Raw genomic sequence first — 19,870 nt, forward strand, 5'->3', positions numbered from 1 at the left:
TTAACAGCAATCCACATTAATCCCCACAACACAGAATTAAGCAATGAGATTTGAATTTAAAGAGGCTTTTTCCTCTTTAAATTTCTATACAGACTTGTACAGTAGCAGTTCTCACTCTGGAAAAAGGGAATTACTTTTGTGCAAAAAACCCTCATAGGGCTGCTCAAAAGAAAACAAAAAACGAAAAAGCCCACAAAACAGTACTGATAACAAAGTTGGTTTTCTTTAGAAACATGGCAAAACAAAGCAATATTTGGAAAAATAATTCTATTGGAACCTTGAAACCAGGTAATTCATGGTTAATGGTGATATACTTATGTGCATTTCTAGAAACAATGAATTCTATGAAGATTTTATAGAAAATAAACAGCTTATCTACCTTCTTTTTTTTGCTCTTCCTGTCACCATCTCATTGTTCTTTTATGATCACAGAAAAAGATGTATCCAGGACTAAAAGCAGGAATTGCAGAAATCAATTCAAGTTTCCCACACCTCCCTAAATGGAAAGCTGCTCTCTCACAAACCACTGTATAAAAAAACTCCTAGAAAATTACACACTGGATGATGCTGCTAGAGATTTGCCAACTGTGCATTAGCAAAAATTGCAAGGCAAGCTGTTGCTTTCAGGAAGTATCACACCAAAGACAAGCAACTGTGAATGCATTTCACTAAAAGCATATTGGCAGCTACAGTGATATCAATAATATTTTTGCTCACATCAGCACAGAAATGACACTATAGACTAGGTAGAAAAAGGCTAAGAACTAAACCAGAAATTTTTTTAGACTGAAAATTACAAAACAAGACCACGACAAGAGCAGAAAGAAGTCATCAAGCATCCTAGCTCCTAATGTCAAAATATATCAACAGGAATAGAAAGAAGAATCATTCACAAAAACATGTCTGGTACCCAAGTTACAGTAAGAATAACAACTTAGAAAGCTCTGTTTTCATTCAGTGCTAAGAAGGAAATCTCTGTCCCTCTCAGTAGCCCAGCTAGAAGTAGTATCCTCACTAAGGTGTACAGACAGATGACAAGTTTCCTATGCAAAGCCTCAAACCTCTATGAGCGCAGTCAGAGGACGGGATCAGCTAATATGGATATCAAACAGGACTGGAGTCTCCAGATTCCTGACACAAAGAAGGAAACCTATCTCCAGCCCCCCTGTTTGCAAACCCTACTAAGGTAGGTCTCAGCTGTGAAGGATCACCGAGTAAGTGTTCAGATACTGAAAGAAGTACAAAAGAAATTACAGAAATCATAAATTTGTAGAGTTGCTTGGGTCGGAAGGCACACCAAGGATCATCAAGTTTCAACTCCCCAGCCAAAGGCAAGGTTGCCAGCCACCAGAGCAAGTACTAGATCAGATTACCCAGGGTCTCATCCAATCTGGCCTTAAACACCTTCAGGGACATGGCATCCACAACCTCTCTGGGCAACCTGTTCCAGCACCTCACCACTCTCCCAGTATAAACTTCCCCTTGACATCTAATCTAAATCTCCCCTCCTTTAGTTTAAGGGGAGATTAATCTTCTTCCCTTCTTCTGTCACTATCTACTCATACGAAAAGTTGTTTTCCCACATGTTTATAAACTCCCTTTAGATATCAGAAGGCCACAATGAGATGTGCTTGCAGCCTTCCCTTCTCTAGGCTGAACAAGCCTAGTTCCTTCAGCCTGTCTTCACAGGAGGGGTGTTCCGGACCTTGGATCATCCTTGTGGCCCTCCTCTGCACCCTCTTCAACAACTTCTCATCTTCCCTGTGTTGGGGCCACCCTACTTCTGATGGAACCCAGGATACCATTGGCCTTCCGGGCTCCAAGAAAACACTGCCAGCTCATGTTAAGTTTTTCATCAACCAGGACCCCGAAGTCTCAAGGAATTCTTCTCCCAGTTTATATAGTTATTTAGGATTACCTCAAACCAAGCAGTCACGAGCTGCCCTACACAGCTCAATGGTAGATGACAAACAGGAACAAGGAGGTGGTAAAAGATGTTTTGAGGACCTTAGATATAATCATAGAATACTCCGATTTGGAAGCGACCCCAGGGATCATTGAGTCCAGCTCCTGGCTCCACACAGCATCACCCAAAATTCTCAAATCCTATGTTTGAAAGCACTGTCCAAATGCTCCATGAACTCCTGAAGATTGGGCCTGTGCCCCAGGGAGTCTGTTCCAGTGCCCAAACACTCTGGTGAAGAATCTTTGCCTAATTCCCAACCTGACCCTCCTCTGAAGCAGCTCCATGCCATTCCCTCAGGTAAGAAAATTAGTAAGAAAGCAGAAATAATCAGGCTAAATCTGAGACACAAACACGACCTTACTACAGTGATTTGCTGTTTCTGCAGCAGCATTTGATGCAGCAGTTCATATTATACCACTTGGTACAGGGAGATACCTCTCTGGCAGATCTCACTTCAGTTCTGAGGCTGCCCACAACATGTAAACAGAAAGAAATACCCAAAAATAAGAAAAAAACACCTATTTTAGATAATCATCTTTAAAGTTTGCTTTATTCTTAGTTGGAAACTTCATATACGTAGCGCTACTCTAAAGTTCAAAGACTTCACATTATTGTTAAAAAAATATCAAAATGTGCATTGAAATTATGGAAGTCTCTTGGTGAAGAACCTTTCCCTAAAATCCATCCTGAACCTCAGTCAGCTCAGAAAGGGTTAAACTTAAAGTCAGCTGTCAGATCAAATTGGACTGCTCGCTAAGGAGAAAAAGAAAATGAAGAAGTAAAACAAACAAAAGAAACCCCACCAAAGCAGTGACCTTGGGATGAGCCGAGTGTTCCCTAGGCAGTTTTGGGTTCCTCTATCAGGCTCTTATCACAGAAAACGCCTGCATAACCCAGACATTGAGGGATTAGCTAATCAGTTCACACAGGCAAAGCCTCTGCTCAAGAACTTTTAAGAAGTCCTTCAGTATGTGTTTGTGGGTAAGCGAGGTGAATTTTAAATAATTCATCTTTCTGAACCCTACCTATAAATTTTTGACTGACCTTGAAGACATGGATACCACAATGATAGGAGGGAAGAGGGTTAGATCAGTGGTCTTTATAGAAACAGGGAAATACTGAGATTTAAAGTGGTAAGGCCTTTGAAAATAAAACCAAAACCTGAACTTATTTGAAATCATTAAGTATTTGAAGAACTGTTTGCTGTTACAGGACATCACACGTGGGCATCAACCTTAAGTTCACACACGTAACTCACATCTAATAATGCAAGAAACTTCAAATGCCACTGAGAAAAACCTTACTGTTTTGAGGACATCAATTTCTTGTTCAGATCATCATCTAAGATTGAAAACTTCAAGAATTCATGCAGTAAGACACAAAATAGACTATAATGCAGTTAACGTCCAGGCATCAAAAGGCTCTGTTCTCCTCATATTTGAAATAGACGGTTACAAACTAAAGGACTTATGAGGGCAGCACTAAATTGCTGTCACCACTGCTGAGCAGCTGAAAGTTATCTAAGAGCCCCACATAACATCACATTATAAATACTTTAAAAGTTTACAATTCAAATTAAGTGTATGGTCTGGCATTAATGGTACAAGCATAATAGGAAAAACAGTTTTGTCTGCACAATTTTCACTTTAACAGGTTTGTCAATTACACGCTGCAGATAAAGGTGAAAAATTAGCCATATCTGCGTGATCTCACGCATTACATGATGGCAACCAAGTTACTGACCTGTTATAATGGAACACAAAATAGATCACAAAATGATGCAGGCGCTCTAGCGGAACTGAGCTGAGCTGCAGACGCATATGGCTATAATATTAAGCAACAATAAAATAAACTTGATTTAATTAGTATGCCTAACATAATGCTGTCTTTTATGTATATAATAAATAATGATAATGGGACAGCTGTATAATCAAGATGAACTAAAGTATGCCTTGTGTTCCAATTAAGCAGCTTTTATTGTAAAATATGTAAAATGTTTATTAAACCAAGGCTGCTTGGCAGTGTCATTTTTAAACAAAGATACATAACATGTACATACTTACTGAAACGTTCAGTTTTATTACCATTAGTCTAAACACTACCTCCAGCATACCCATTTTCAAAATCTCCTTTTATAAAAAAGAACTCACAATGTTAAAATGATACTAAAACTAAAAAAAAAAAATCTGAAATATGTCAAAAGCACAAAGAAACTCAATTAAAATGTATCGTGAAATTTATTTCTTCAAACCATTTAATTCTTAAATCATGTTGGCCTCTAAAATGAAGTCAGAAGTCAGATAAATTCCCCAAAAATAATTAAAGAGCTTCTTAGCATTCACCAACTATAAAACATTGCCTAGCACTAAGTACATAAGCAAGCATAACCCCCTCCAGATTTCAGTGAGACTTAAGAGGCAGAATTTATCTCCTTTTAACTACGGAAATCTACAGAGTAGAAGGCTTCAGCAGAGCTGTCTAGATTTCCTTTAAGATCAATGGGCAGAAAAAGGGATTTCTAAAGTCAACAATAAATGAAGTGATTTGTACATCTGCCATGTGATTAAGTCAGTCGTGCCCCAGAAACACTTGTTTCCCTCCCTGGGCTACAGAGAGAGTTCAGATGACTAGATGTGATGCACAAACACATCTCACAAACAGCAAACTTCAGAGAGATGAGTGCACCACAAGCAGTTAAAGCTCAGATCTTCAAAAAAGAGCCTAACCAAAGAGGGAAATGATGCAGGGCTAAAATTAGCACTTATAATAAGAAGTTTGTAATCCTAGGTCTTAGGAATCTCTCTGAAGAAATTAACAAAACACAAAAATCATAGGAAAAAAAATTGAGAACTGCTTTGTGAATACTTAGTAGCACTCACGCACAGAAAACTTTGCATACACGAGCTGAGTAAGACAAGTGAAGCATCAAGCACATCCAGAATTAAATGTGCATAAACCAACCTGTTTAGCTCTTCATAATGTTACTATACATTAGAGTTCAGTAAGATCACATGAAGAAACTGTACTTTATTTCCCTCCCATTTGAAAATGTGCAAACTCACATTTTTAAATACCAAAGAAAACTACTCTCTCAGCAACAAGAATATCAATATTGCCACACCTATATTACATATTTAGCTCTTTGCAGATTTGGGCTGTTTTGACATTTTGCTTTCTGAACAGAATCAGCTGACAGGGTTGGTTCTCTTAAAACCTTTCTCCCTCCCCCTGCCTCCCCAGCATACTGCTATACTGATACTTCTGTAAGAGAAAAAACATATCAGTTTTTACAAAGAAGTATCCTAAATCACTCAAAAGCTCAACCCTAACACTATTATTAAAGAAACGTTACAAAGGATTGATAGCAAGGACAGCGTATGAAATACAGAAGGCTTAAAGAGGTAAAAAGATTCTGCTTTTGTTCTATTCCCATCAGAATAGACCAAGTGAGAAAACGTGACATAAGCAAGAGATTTCTGATTGCTTTAAATTATGAATACATTTTAAGTATAAGTGGAGAATTCATCTTGCACTGGTTTCACTTTTCAAGCAGATTTGTTTGTTTGTTTTTGCTCTGTCATTTACAACGTTACCTAGTCAATCTGCCACACATTACTGTTACTAATACCACATCCTTCAGGGGTGGACACAAAAGAGAACTTATCCTATAAAGCCTGCTGTTCAGAAACTAAAGCATAACTCAATGGTGTGCATTTTTCTGTTCTTACATTGGCACAGATGCTTCCTTTCCAAAATAGAGCTGTAATCAAATCAATTGGATGTAACCCCACTTGCTTTGGAAATTAAGGATATGCTTTTCATTACAGCTTTACAAGCGGAAGTCAGACGGTTAGTCAATTACAAACATTCACATGTGCCAACAACATTCAGTTACATTAAATATAAATCCACAATTGGCATTCTGGACTCTGAATCATAATCTCAGGCTGACAAGTAGCTGTACCTCCAAGTTCTACCTATCGCAACAAGTGCAACAAGCTGTTCCTAAACATAGGATTTCAGAGCAGGTTTAAAAAAAAAAAAAAAAAAAAAAAAAGCAACAACAGCCTGGAAGATTGCACGGAGATTATTTTGCTCTTTCCTCTTCCCATATATATTGAATAGAACACCACCATACTTTTCAAATTTTATCCAAGTAATTCCATTCTCATACAAGTTCTTAAATCTGCCACATCAGTACTTCTCAGTGGAGAAGTTTCCTTCAGATAACTTACAAGAAAGCTTGGCTTTACTTCCCAAATTTTTACTGGAAGAATGAAAGGTGAGATGGCCCACAAGTAAGCAAACGTTCTTGAGAGGAGGCACAGAGATAGAGTCTTAGAAGCCTACGGAAAAGTATACAGTAAAAGACCAAAGCTTTACTACATTATAGATACTAACTTAACTATAATCATAATGAAGCATTTGAGTAATAATTTATGAAGCTCTGAAAGACAGCAGACTAAGAATGTGAGGTGCCAGGCATTCACAATGGAGACCACAGAAAATAAATAATGTTTTGGCACTTTAACTCAACTGAAGAGCTACTTCGTTCAAATTAAGAAAAGGAAGTAACGTCTTCTGTTTGTCACTGATAAAAGCACGGAATGAAAAAGACAATGCAAACTGATTTTTAAAAGCCGAACAGCATTAAAAAAAAAAAAAAAATCGCACCTATAGAAGACAACTTAGCAACAACACAACGTGCTTAAATGTTATTTGCATTAAAAAAAGAAAGAAACAAACAAAAATAATCATCAGAGTCTCGCCTGCAGCCATGCCCGGCCACGGCAGTCCTTCGACGCCGCAAGAGCCGCAGCCGGCACACACGGCACACACCGCCCACCCGCGGCCCCGACATGGCGGCGGGCCAGGGCATCTCCTCAGGCCGCGAGCTCGCCTAGCTTCCCTTAGCGCCTCCCCAGCCCACCGAGCTCGAGGCTCCGGAAAGCTCCAACCTACCTGCAGCGACTTCCTCGCCCTGGGGGACGCACGTCGGCTCCATGGAGAAGAGCGGTGGCGGGGAGCTGCGCTCAACAGGCACCGCCGTCGACTCCACGCTGCCTCCTCGAGGGTAGCGGCCCGGCTCCGTGCTGAGGGACCGCGCCGAGGCAAGCAGTCACCCGGATCCAAGGCTTTATGGGCCCTGCTCGGCAGATTTGCGATTGCAATGGCGGACGTCCTGCAAAGAGAAGCGCGAGCAGAGAACATTACATCTTTTACATCAGAGAACGTTACATCTTTTATGCCCTATTACCCGACGCTTCTCTCTTCCTCCCTTGGTTCCTCATCGGCTGAGGGCTTCACATTCACAAACACTCCTGATGCTTAACTGCTAAACATAAATCATTGCTATCTGAACATACACATTGCTCATTGTCTTACTTCTCTTCTTTAAGTTTTCTGTCACTCAGGTCTTCTCTGTCCAGCACCAAAAATTAGTAGTGTTTCAACATAACGAGCCTATTGGCGTCCTTGTCACACTGTTTGTGGGCTAACTTGTCTTTAACTCAAGGCTCAGAGGTATTGCAGATGACTGGACAAACAAGAGCTGAACTCTTCCTACCTATAAATTACTCCATCTGCCTAATCTCTGACCATGAATTATTTCATCTATCTGCTGAGCATGCGAAGACTATCAGAGACCTCTGATGAAACAAAAAGATCCTTCTGAAAAGAACTATTAGTAAAATATTTATCTTGTTCTAACACAGAAGCAACATTCATACAGTAGTGCTTTTATTTGGAGCCCATTATCAGCTGAGTCACCTAAAATGGTCTTGCACACGTTTTTGCACTGATGTGTGCTTGATGTCAAGCCCAGCTAGTTGCAGCACTGAGAATGAAGCTTGATTGTGGTGTTTAATTTGAGTCTCTTTAAAGATTTCTTACGTTTGGGTGTCTGAGAGTTCATGACACTTGGAATCAATATCTCATTCACAGCACACTGGAAATATGTTCTTCCTTTTGGCTAAAACTGTGTGACCAAAGCTTGTCAGTCAATTTAAGAATGATAGAATGGCTTTACGTTGGAAGAAACCTCAGAGATCATCTAGTTCCAACACCCCTGCTGTGAGCAGGCTTGCCAACCACTAAATCAGGCAATAGATCAGGCTGCCCAGGGCCCATCCAACCTGGCCTGGAAAACCTCCAGGGATGGAGCAGCTACAACCTCTTTGGGCAGCTAGTACCAGCACCTTGCCATTCTGTGAATGAAAAACTTCCCCCGGTATCAAATCTTAATCTTCCCTCCTTCAGTTTTAAACCGTTTCCCCTTGTCTCATCAAAGAAGTTAATATTGTATGTACAATTATATTTTTTACAGAAACTATTGAAAAGTTTGAATTAAGGCCTTCTGGGCCAGAAATGGAGTCTGCAGCTGAGGAGGGAGGGAGGCAAGGTGAGAAAACAGTAACAGCCAGTTTCATGGGATGGAGTTAGGTTGATCAGAATGCATGAGACTTTTCAGTATAGGAAGATTGGTCTTTGTAAGCAGATATGACAAGCAGTATATACTTTTACAACTTTCAAGCCCTTTTTTTTTATTCTCAGATAACTTGCACAGCTTTGTTTTTAACACTTTAAGCCCATCCCTTCATAAAAGCTCTTTTATCAGGAGACATAGTGCTAGATTTCTGATCTACTGTATTTTTAAAAAATCTAATTTGAAAAATAAGTTTACCATCTCAACTGGAGAAAAATATTAACACGTTGGAACTTTCATTTCAGACTTCAAATGATAAAAATAAGCTTGACTGAATAATTTAGAGTATATTTTCATTCTTGCTTTGTACTGAATTTTCAATGAAGCCCAGGGGAAAAAATAAGAAAATAAAATATTCTTCAGCCTTTTTTTTTAATTTTTTTTTTACAGCCACAATGCATATATTCTTTTCTGTGCATCTTCTGTGCATGCAAGTGATGCAGATACTTTTCAAAGCAGTCATTCATTATGTAGCACAAAACATCCATCTTTTCACATAATATTTTTAGGTATGACTGAAAGAAAGACATTAGTACTTTTACCTCCAAACCTAGGGGAAGAATTAAACAGAAGCAAGTTTGTTACTGTTTTAAAAATGAAAGGGGCTCTGACTGCTTTATTTTAGAGTACAAGTCATACCTGCAAGTGGAGGCTAACTGAGAGGCACCAAATCTGAGACCTTCTGCAGCTGTCTTGGGATAGGATGATTTAGGCTTGATTATTTTGTATTTAATCATTCAAGATTACTTAAATTTCTTTTAGCTGCATGACCCTTTTATTTTGGATTTGGAACTAGTAGTAGTTAAAAGCAGTGTTGTCACGTACTTCTAAACTCACTGTATGCAACCTGCAGAATACCAGCTATCCTGCTCTTCTTTACAGTTCTTAGGTTTTCATTTAAAATGGAAGAATTTCAATTTTTTCAAGATGGAAAAAGCTGATTCCTCCCCTCCCCCTCACCTTCTGTTTAACCCATGGTTAAACAGAGCATCTCTTTCTTATTCATCAGAAAGCAGCAAATAAGGGCACAATCAACTGCAAATTCACTTCGAGATATATGATTCCGGTCTATTGAAGAACACTTTTCAAAAATAATTTGTATGTTTTTTTAAACTTGTATTAACTTTGTCCTCAGTGTTCTTGGTGATTATCTAATCTAACAGATCAGTTTTATAATCAAGTAACAGTGAGTGAGCATGTGCGAATTTGTGCATGTGTGCAAGCTAAGGAAAACCAATAAATAAAAAATTTCCATTTTAATATCCAAACACTGAGTGATTAGCAGTTCATGTAATCACAGGCAAAGCAAAAGTAAAACCAAGCTTTGACTTCAAACAAGCAGTTTGTAGATCATGAAGGGAGCCAATTCTACTAGCTGAAGATAAATTCCTTTGATCTCTATTTCTGAAGGTGCCTTTTGATCTGAAAAACAGTCAAAAGATATATTCATGGCAAAAGGTCATGCAAAATAATTAGCTGCTTTTATTAATAATTAAATATAAAAGCAGTGCTGGTGTTTAATCACATTAGAGGTCATGCAATTTCAGTATTTAATCAATCTATATGCTGAATATTTACAAACAGGTCAGTGGTCAACTAAGAACATAAGAGCACGACCTTCAATCAAATGTTAAGTATAAATAAATTATATCTCTGTAGAACATGCAGGCCCTGCTGTTACTGGATGCCTACAGTATCAACAACAATTTAAGCAAACATGAAAGTAAAAGTTTTCATTTGGAGAACTACAGTTTGTCAGAATTCATTAGACATCTTTATGTTTTAGTGCATCTCAATTTACCCATGGGCCGAAAATGCCTGAAAACACATACAAAATATGTTGTCTCAAATGATGTAGTTTGCAGTTTTGTATTGCTGATGTGGAACAAGTGCTTACTAACTTGAGAAGGATGAGTGAAAATCACTAACAGTACCAGTGTCTTCTCATTTGTGCTTTCATTCTTCTGTGTTACAGTGCATATTTAATTAAGAATAAAAATTTTGGCATCATGCGTCTTGATTACTTGGCATCACACTCTTCAAAACGGATCGTAAAGTGTTTTCAATTGCTCTATTTTGTATGTATTTATGATGACAGAAATATGGTTTGGGTATATTATTAGCCCCTTTGATCATAATCTGCAATTCTAAACAAATCATCTGATTTAGGATGTTCAGGGAGTTATGCAATCACTTCTTTGTTACTGCTCAGAAATAAAGCATTACCAGCAGGAAGGAGATTATACTCCAGTAGCTGAAGCAGTAAAAATCCCCCTTCTCCAAAAGGGATGTAAAAAGTTAGACACGATTTGAGAACAGGGAAACAACTTGCTACCAATAAGAGGCAATATGCCATTGGTTACCACGGTAGAGATATTTCACAGTGATTTATTTAAATGTTATCACAGAATCACCAACATTGGAAAAAAACCTCTGAGATCATTCAGTCCAACTGCCTACCTATCATTAATATTTTCTGTTAAACCATGTTGACTCTCTACTCTGCTCTTGCTCCTCTGCTCTGCTCTCATGATACCCCATCTGAAATACTGCATCCAGTTCCAGAGCCCCCCCAACACAAAAAAGGACATGGAGTTTTTGCAGCAGGTCCAGAGAAGGTCCATGAAGGTGAACAGAGGACTAGAATACTTCCCCTGTAAGGATGAGCTGGGAGAGCTGGGGCTTCAGCCTAGAGAAGAGAAGGCTCTGAGGAGACCTCATAGCAGTCTACCAGTACCTGAAATGGGCCTACAGGAAAGCAGGGCAGGGACTTTTTATAAGGGCACATAGTAACAGGATGAGAGAAAATGGTTTTAAACTAGGTTTAGACTAGGTATTAGGAAGAAATTCAGTGAGGGTGGGGAGACATTGGAACAGGTTGCCCAGTGAGGTTGTGAATGTCCCCTTCCTGGAAGCATTCAAAGCCAGGCTAGATGGGGCCTTGAGCAACCTGGTATAGAGGGAGGTGTCTCTACCTATAGCAGAGGGTTGGATCTAGGTGATCTTAAAGCTGATCCCTCTCAACCCAAACCATTCTGATTCTGTGTCCCTCCGTACAACATCTAAACGTTTCTTGAATGCCTCCACCAACTCCCTGAGCAGCCCGTTTCAGTGCCTGACCACTGTCTCGGAGATCTAGTTCCTAATGTCCAACCTGAATCTCCCCTGGAGCAACTTGAGGCCATTCCCTCTAGTCCTATTGCTGCTTACATGGGAAGAGGCCAAGCCCCACCTCTCTACAACCTTCATCCAGGTAGTTGTAGACAGAGATAAAGTCTCCCTTGAGCCTCCTCCAGAATAAATAATCCCAGTTCCCTCAGCCACTCCTCATAAGGCTTGTGCTCCATACCTGTTACCAGCTTTGTTGCCCTTCTCTGAACACGCTCCAGGGTCTCACTTATATAACACTATGAAATTAGTCAGAACAGAATTGGTTGTCATTATCTTTTCTGTATGGTATACATTAAGCAAAAAAAAACCTTCCCAATGAAGAATATCACCATTCAGAAACAAAAACATCCCCACAAATCCAGGTCAAGAAAAAAGGCAAAGCAGATAATCAGGATGTTGGCTGTGCTTCAGTGTTTAAAGACATGGCTATTCAAGACCTAGAGCCTGTGAACTGGATATGGCCCAAAGTATTTTTCCTCCTTCAGTCCACAAAAAGAAATGCAAACATTTTCTCATTCTGTGGAAGCCTATGCACACACGCATACAGAGGCATGCACATAACTAGCGGTTAATGACCTACTCCTAAGGGCCAAGCAGTCCTGTTTGATCTTCAAAACTAGGGCAACTTCTTCCCTCAAAAGACGTACATTGCTCTCCTAGATGGGAAGGGCAATCTAATCAGCAAAGTAAATTATCAAGGATTCATTCAATTGAAAGGAGTTTTGTCAGTTTGCTCTAATTGTAAATGTGTCCCACTGTGTTTAACAAGCTTAAACAGTTAACACATTCAATTTTACTGGTGTCAAGTGTAGGCTTCAGATTAAATTTTTTAAAATGTAGATTCTTGAAGCCCAGAATTCCTTGTATCTAACAAGTAGGGAAAGCAGACAGGAGAAAAAAGAAATTCTGCTCAGAAAAACTTAATATTTTTTAGAATTATAACTTTAATTTCTAATGCAATATATACTGTGAATAGTTCATGTACAGAAATATGTACTTATATTGATGTACATACACACATTTAGATTAACAGATACATAGGCAGACAGTTACAAGTGAAAGTGAAACAAATTATCATAAAGAAGCTTTGAAAATAATGTTTGTTATCTGACTAATATGTTCCAACTGGCTTCTAAAGATGAAGCAAACACTTTTTTACCTTACACAGGCAATTTTCCTTCCCTCAGAAAAATCACATCCTAGTTCAGTGCCTACTGTCCTTTACAGCTAAAGGCTTGAACGTAGTTTTAGCACATCAAGGAAGCTCCAGTCAATACTGAATCTGCTTTGAAACTCATATGCTATGCTTCTTAGGGTTCCTGAAGCCCATTTGGGAAGGAAGAACCCGGCAAAAATTCCAGCTGCTGAGCTGCTGCTGCGGAGAGGAGCTTCTGCTGAGAGCATGAGAGAGACAGATTACTGTGGTTCCCATGCCTGAAATAAAATGGTGATATTGAAATTTGAGTATCTGTATGACATTGCACGCAATTGCATGGCTCAAGTGACAGGATTTCAGATTCAATGGAATTGTAACAAATCCCGTTGCATCCATCTCAAAATACACAGGTGTAAGTAGTCTGCAGGTTGCAGAAAAGAACCACGAAGGCTAGGGTATGTATATTTTAAGGGGAGAAAATTGTACATGCCTGAAAGACTCCACTAATACCTGTTCCGTAGGAGTATTTAAGAGGCAGTGGTCCATCTGACAAAATACACATGCTATCTTTAATCATACTTCTAATAAATGAAAAAAACATCAGAAGGAACTTTAAAGAAAAAAGTCAAAGGTTTCTCAATTACTCAGCAAGGAATTTGTCCGAAACAAATGACTATAAGGAAGGAATATGCAATGAAGGTGACCATAAATTTATGATGTGTAATTTTGGAACTAGACCAAGTGGTCATGATTTACAACATCACTAAGATTCCTGTGAGTATTTCATTTAAATCTGTGAAAGCTGCTGTATAAGTGATGTTCATAAAATTAACTGAATTAGTTCAGCTCTGAGTTTGATTCTAGCCTTTTTGTTGAAGTAATTCACTACTTTTGTAAAATTCACTGTTTCTATAAAATTAGTGCATAGTAATGTTTGGTTTAGCGCCCCTTACTGTAAGCTTGATTTGTTGCATAACTTGAATTCTCAAGGATTTGGAGGACAATAAAATAAAATAGCAAATCAGCAGACTGAAATTCTTATGTAGGTTACTTGGATAATTCATATTTAAGAATGAAGTAATCTGAGTTTGGTAGAATATATGTAACGTTTGACATATGTAGCTTATATGTAATTTCCTTAAGATCTGTAAGAGTTAAAAGTAAGATTTAATCCACAGTTTTCCTCTGCACTTATCTTTGAGAATCTGAGGTGAAATTGGGCCAAGTAATGTATTTATGGAGATAATCCACTTGTATTTCCATGCACCTTGCATTTGGATGGGAGCTATTTTCCAACAGTTTTCATTCCTTCAACTCTACTATTTTATCTATGCTTTATCACCAAATTCTACACAAAGATGTGTATGACTCTCAGAGAAGTCATTTTCTCAAGGGAAAATGTGGCCTTTAATAAATATGCAATGAGGCACAGTTGTGATTGAGGTATGTAGTTTTAAGATGCATAACTTGGTGATTTAAAAAACCAGATTTCTTTAAACATGCCAAAGGCAGGTATAAGTTAAGCTAAATGTTACTTGAATTGGAGTATAGAAGGGCACCCTAAACATTTTTTCAAATGATTTAAAATCTATTTGCTCATATTCCAACTCAGGACCAGCCAAAGTGGATTTTTAGCACACTTTCATGAAAATTCATTTTTGGGTAGTGAAAAATATGAAAAAAATGTAGGTTAAGTTCTTAAACCTCTGAACATCATGATAGATGCTCATTCTCAAACATAATTAAGGCCACTGCAAGCAAGATGGTATAAAAAGTAAATATAAAAAGTAAAATGTATGCTTTCATTTTTGTTTCTTCATTTGAAATATTTATTTAGGTAATCCTCATGATACTATCAAATATCTTCAAGGAATAATACTTCAAATGCTCCAGACTGCTCCAGAATTCTTAAGGCACTGCCAGAGCTCAAAGAAACCTGTGTTGTCACTGGTGTTTCCTCACATGCCATGAACACCTCTCTCCCTCTGAAATAATTACCTATATATTTGTTCTCCTAGCTAGAAATTGTTGGTATTCACAAAAATTGGCAGAACTTGTCCTCATCGTTTTTAATTTCTTTGTAGAAAACAGAGAAGGATAAACTAATTGAATGCTCTGGGACTTTATGGCATTTTGAAATTAATACACAGGCAAACAGATTATCCCAGTGTAACACAGATCACTCCCTAGAGTCTCAGACAATAGGGTTTCACCTGGGTCTCCATATCAGGTAAGTCCAGTAGAAGTGACACCAAACATGGAAGTGCACAGAAAGCATAAGAGTCCCCAGTGGGTCAGACCCAGAGCCTCTCTAACTTATTTTTCTCTCTTACAACAACACTGGAAAAGACTGTTAGAAAATTATTTGAAGACTTCTGGCTGGCATCTGTTTTCTCCATTGCACTTTGCTTCAGCATTTAAACAGTTTTGAACACTTCATTACTACCATAGCTGAGCATCTTCCTTTTTTTCCTAGGCCATTTTCATGGTAGGAAAAGTGCCATTATTTAAACTTTATTAAACAGAGTGACACAAGGAATCAACCACAGAGTAAGAAATTAAACTTCTGTCTTCAGCTTCTATACTAGCACTCCACCCAGCAGAGATGGTTATCCAATTTAACCTATGTGATTAACAAATATATTAAACAACTAACTTAGAGAGTAGAGCTTGTGTTTTGTTTTTGTTCTCCTCCTCCTCCAGAGGAGTGGTAGCTGTAAGCCAAGATGTGGCTGTGTAAAGCCACAGAGATGTTAATGCAGTTTTCAAAATCCAAGTGCTTAGGGTATAAATTTGACTATAAATTCAAAAGAGTAGATTTTAGGAGGTGTACAAACTGTCATTCTAAACTCAGTACTAAAATCTTCACAAATTTGCAAGACAGGTATTTTGTTTGTTTTTATTTTTTAATCTGAGAACTCCCAGAGATCCTACATGATAGCAGGGTGTTCGGGTACAAATCAAGTATTCTGTGAAGTGTCATCCCGTACTGATTTTCTGTACTTAAGTCACAGCTGCATGAGTTGTATACAATAAGCTTGCACCACAGACCTAAGAAAGTCTCTGTTAAATGTTTTAAGTAGCTCACAAAACTTGCAAGTTCCTATCAAATATAGGAAACCCTGAAAGAATCATTCAGATGTCCCTGAAAGAATTCAGAGATGATGTAAATGTCCTTGACAGTAAAACTTTATAATAGAAAAGCTGACAGGTCCTTAGCTATAAAATCATAAAGGCATCTCTGATCAGACTTTTGTAAGGGCTTAGTGAGTTTTCAAAGGAGATCCTTGAAAGGGAAATTTCTGAGCTATTAATATAATAAAATCATGAACAACTGTGGTTAGGCAATTAAAACAGCTAAAGCTAAAAATTGATAAAAATGTGAATTGCTGTTTTCAAATGAAAAATAAATGTGAAATTCAAGTCTTAAAGTTGAGACTCCACAAAATCACATGAAATGTTTCCCATACCTTTTATTATTTTTCCCAATATAATAAAGGCTAACAGTAGCCTTTTTAATGTCTAGGCACACTTCTAAGAAGCTAGATTGGCTTACATGGTGTTTATGTGATACTTTTCGGTGAGGGATTGAATAATCAATTTCAAAGAAAGAGACAAAAAGAAAGGAAGGGAGGGAAGGAGAAATATTATCCTTCAGTATTCTGCTTCATAGCAAACATAGTTGTAAAAGCTACAAAAACAATGTTGTTACAAAAGGTATAGAGATTATATACCTTTGATTTTGAAAGGTTGTAGAAATATTTGGCAACATCTCATTTTAAAGTATGTTTTTAAAACTTATTGAGGAAATTGCCTTATTCTGATGTCTGAAGTAGAACAACCAAACACCTTGTAATGTCTTTTCAATAGAACCTGGTAATAGTAGGAAATACCAAGATTCAGAAACTGGAAGAACTGTAGAAATTTTCTGCACAGAAACTGTAGACAAGAACCAAGAATAACTTCTTTCATTGTTTTTCTTGATACAAATCTCTGTGCAGTATGTTTAAACAAAAATATGCTACCCGGGTGTGATTGAACTGATAAAAAAGGCATAGGAAATTCTCAGATCAAAGCAAGAATCTTCTCTTACCATATATAAAAATACTGCTGCAGATGTAGAGTAAAGTAACTAGTGAGGTGAAAAACAGCTGATCAGGCCTTTTTGGTGCCAGTTTTTATGAGGGTGATCTTCAATCACTTAGGTCAATGAATAAAAAAGGTAAATCATATCAATGTAGATCAGTACCTGCTATCTTTACTTTGCCCTAGTCTGCTGCCAATCTGAAACTGAAATACAATCCTGAAGCAGCAGAAGTGACACAGAAAGGTTTTGATTTAATTTTTCAATGTCATAAGATTGAGATATAACATTGTACAAAGCACTCAAGATATTCCAAAGATTGCAGATTATTTTTCTCTTTTGGAAGATGTTTTGGAGAGGTTTAATTCAGCTCCTTCCACATATTGCTTAGAGAAGTAGGTTTTCAGGTCAGGGCCATTGCATCTTCTGAAGACAACAGAAGGATTTGCTGCTTTTCAGCTTTTAGCAAGAATCTACCAGACTTTCATATAGTTGCAAGGGCAGGCAAGCAAGTAACCTAGGCAAATGAATACTGCACATATAAGCCATTTATATGAAAGCTGTTATGTCATGGCATGAACCGATGATTGAGCATCTGGTAAAGGAGGTGTCTGGCCCAGGAAGCAGAGGTGCCAGTAATTCACTTGGGCTTCCCAAATGACCAGAAGGGGCAGAATATGACAAGGGGTAAAAAAGTCTCTAACCCATGAGCCCTCTAAGCACTGAAAGGCCCTGATGAGGTACTGGGTATTAAAGCTTCTTACAGATCTGGTTAGAGGTCTGAATAAGCTTTAAAGCAAACTAAAGAGAGACTTCAGGAGTTGATTAATTGTGCTTGTTAACATCCCACACCCTTTCCTTTCTCCCCCCCTCCTCATGAATGCTTACTAGTTCAAATCAACTTTTCTGGTAATTATCTTTCTGAGGACAAAAAAGCAAACAAAGAAGCTTAGGAAACCATGCAGAGACTTTCAGAAAGTCATTAGGATCTTGAAGTTTTGCCTGAAAGGGTAATTGAAGCTGTTGTTTCTTCTTTTGATATATCCACCTGCATTCTGCAAATGAAACACCCAGTTACGTACTGCTGGAGAGAGTTGATAGATGATACTGGAAATGATCTCTACACTGCTAGTCAAGCTCTTTTTGTCCCTCATGTATTCTGTGAATGGCTGATTTTCCCCTTATGTAACGAGAGGTAAACAGAGACTGATAGATACTGATTTTCAGTCATCTGAACTGTCGGCTGCTGTACATTAAGAAGTTACCTATACCTTTGATTGTGGGTGGGGAAGAGATTTAGAGCTTGCAAGAGTGTAATTGCTCCATGTTAAGTCTACAGTTAAGCCCTTTTTCCTTACTGCTCACACACAGTTCCACTGACTTGAAAACTTGTCCCTTTTCCTTCATTCTTGCCTAAAGCTATATTATCTTAAAGCCTTCTTTTTAGCCTGAGCTCTAAGGAGATGTTGATGCTGCAAACCAATAACCCAAATGAGGAAATACTAAACAGAAGCATAAGAACACCCTTATTATTGCCACATTTCTTTACTGCATTAATTTTGAAACACTTTTCTATATTCTGTCTACTTCCAGTTTTAGTGTTAGTAGCTTTGGTAGTTGACAGGTGTATAATCAATGAATGTATAGATGCTATAGTTATGAAATATACCAGAGAGTTTGGCTAAGCAGGTTATTATACCAAAACAGAATATTATTATACCAAAACAGAATATTATTATACCAAAACAGAATATTATTATACCAAAACAGAATATTATTATACCAAAACAGAATATTATTATACCAAAACAGAATATTATTATACCAAAACAGAATATTATTATACCAAAACAGAATATTATTATACCAAAACAGAATAGATAGAATGCTTACCTGCATCCTAGGCTCACTATAAAACCCCAGAGGAGGGAATCTCCAGAAGAGAGCCTTCTGCACTGGTAGTCAGCTCTTAAATGGATCTAGGAGAGGTGGAGCCAGTCTCCACCCCTTCCGGCAGCACAGGTGAATTGCCTTCACCTGTGCTCCGAGGGCTGACTCATTGCTTGCCTCAGGTGATCAATCAGAGGTTCAGGCCATGATTCAGCAGTTCCCATGCAGCAGGTTTCTTCTCCAGTGAATTTCTGGGACAAGGTGTAAGCTTGTGAGGGAGAGCAAGGAAGGGAAAGATTTTTCTTTTAATGTGTCAGGGACTGTGAAAATTTATTTTCAATTTACTTGATCAGATAAATCAGACTTATTCTGATGTCTGAATCTAAAAGTTTGGTGAATTGCTTATTCTGTGTAATAGATGGGCTTGAAATCAAGTGAGTAACATGCAGAGAGCTTAAGAAAATCAAGTGAATGGTCCTGTGATTAAATAAGTACCTGCAGTCTCTATGGGATATTTGTTTACCTTGTCTTCTTCATGTAGTGAAGATACAAGAATGTGTCTATTTAGCAAAAAATACCTGTGTAAATAAGCTAGTCAAGTCTCAGATGTTTGTATTTCCCAGCCCGCCTGAGAAGGCGAGGGATTTTTCTTATTGATAATATTAACAAAAGAGGAATGCACACCAGAATAACATCTGTTTATCCATCCTCTGTTCACTGATTGTAATTTACACTACAATAAAATTTTTCAGGGATGGAATATAGAATGATTTCTCTATATTTCTTCTTCAGAGTGAGTCTAATTGCATGGTTTGAATCAGTGGGTGATGCAAAGGAATCATGCTATAAAAGAGACAGACGCTTCTTGCATCTGCCTGGATTAGGAAAGGTTGTTCCTGTCATACCTCTCCAACAAACCTCCAAGACGACACATGACAAGAGTGACCATGTCAGGGGATGTAGATGTGGACTGAACAGGTGGACTTCCTCTGCAAGTAGCCTGTAAGCCTGAGAATTACCAAAGAAACCTGTCTCTTTAAGCCCTTTGCCACCCAAGGCTGCAATTATCCTTAGGTCAAGGATATTTAGCATTTCTACAGAGATGAAAGACTATTAATA

The 19,870-nt window shown here is 38.1% G+C and overlaps 1 protein-coding gene across 2 annotated transcripts in view; it reads right to left on the reverse strand.

Moving 5' to 3' along the window:
• The window catches only part of MEI4 (meiotic double-stranded break formation protein 4), a 91,185-nt gene extending 72,387 nt beyond the window's left edge, over positions 1–18,798 (reverse strand). The window contains exons 1-2 of one of the 2 annotated variants that reach the window (XM_090136108.1): positions 18,755–18,798; positions 6,929–7,148 (exon numbers count right to left, since the gene is read on the reverse strand). In XM_090136108.1, the coding sequence (XP_089992234.1) occupies positions 6,929–6,971 (43 nt within the window). In that variant the 5' untranslated portion in view covers positions 6,972–7,148; positions 18,755–18,798. Of the gene's footprint in view, positions 1–6,928; positions 8,578–18,754 lie in introns of those variants that run through there. The other variant, XM_090136109.1, reaches the window with a different exon arrangement.
• Between the last annotated feature and the right edge of the window lie 1,072 nt (positions 18,799–19,870).

Source organism: Phasianus colchicus, chromosome 2 (assembly GCF_987193195.1).
Source record: "Phasianus colchicus chromosome 2, bPhaCol1.hap1.1, whole genome shotgun sequence".
Classification (NCBI taxonomy): Eukaryota; Metazoa; Chordata; class Aves; order Galliformes; family Phasianidae; genus Phasianus; species Phasianus colchicus.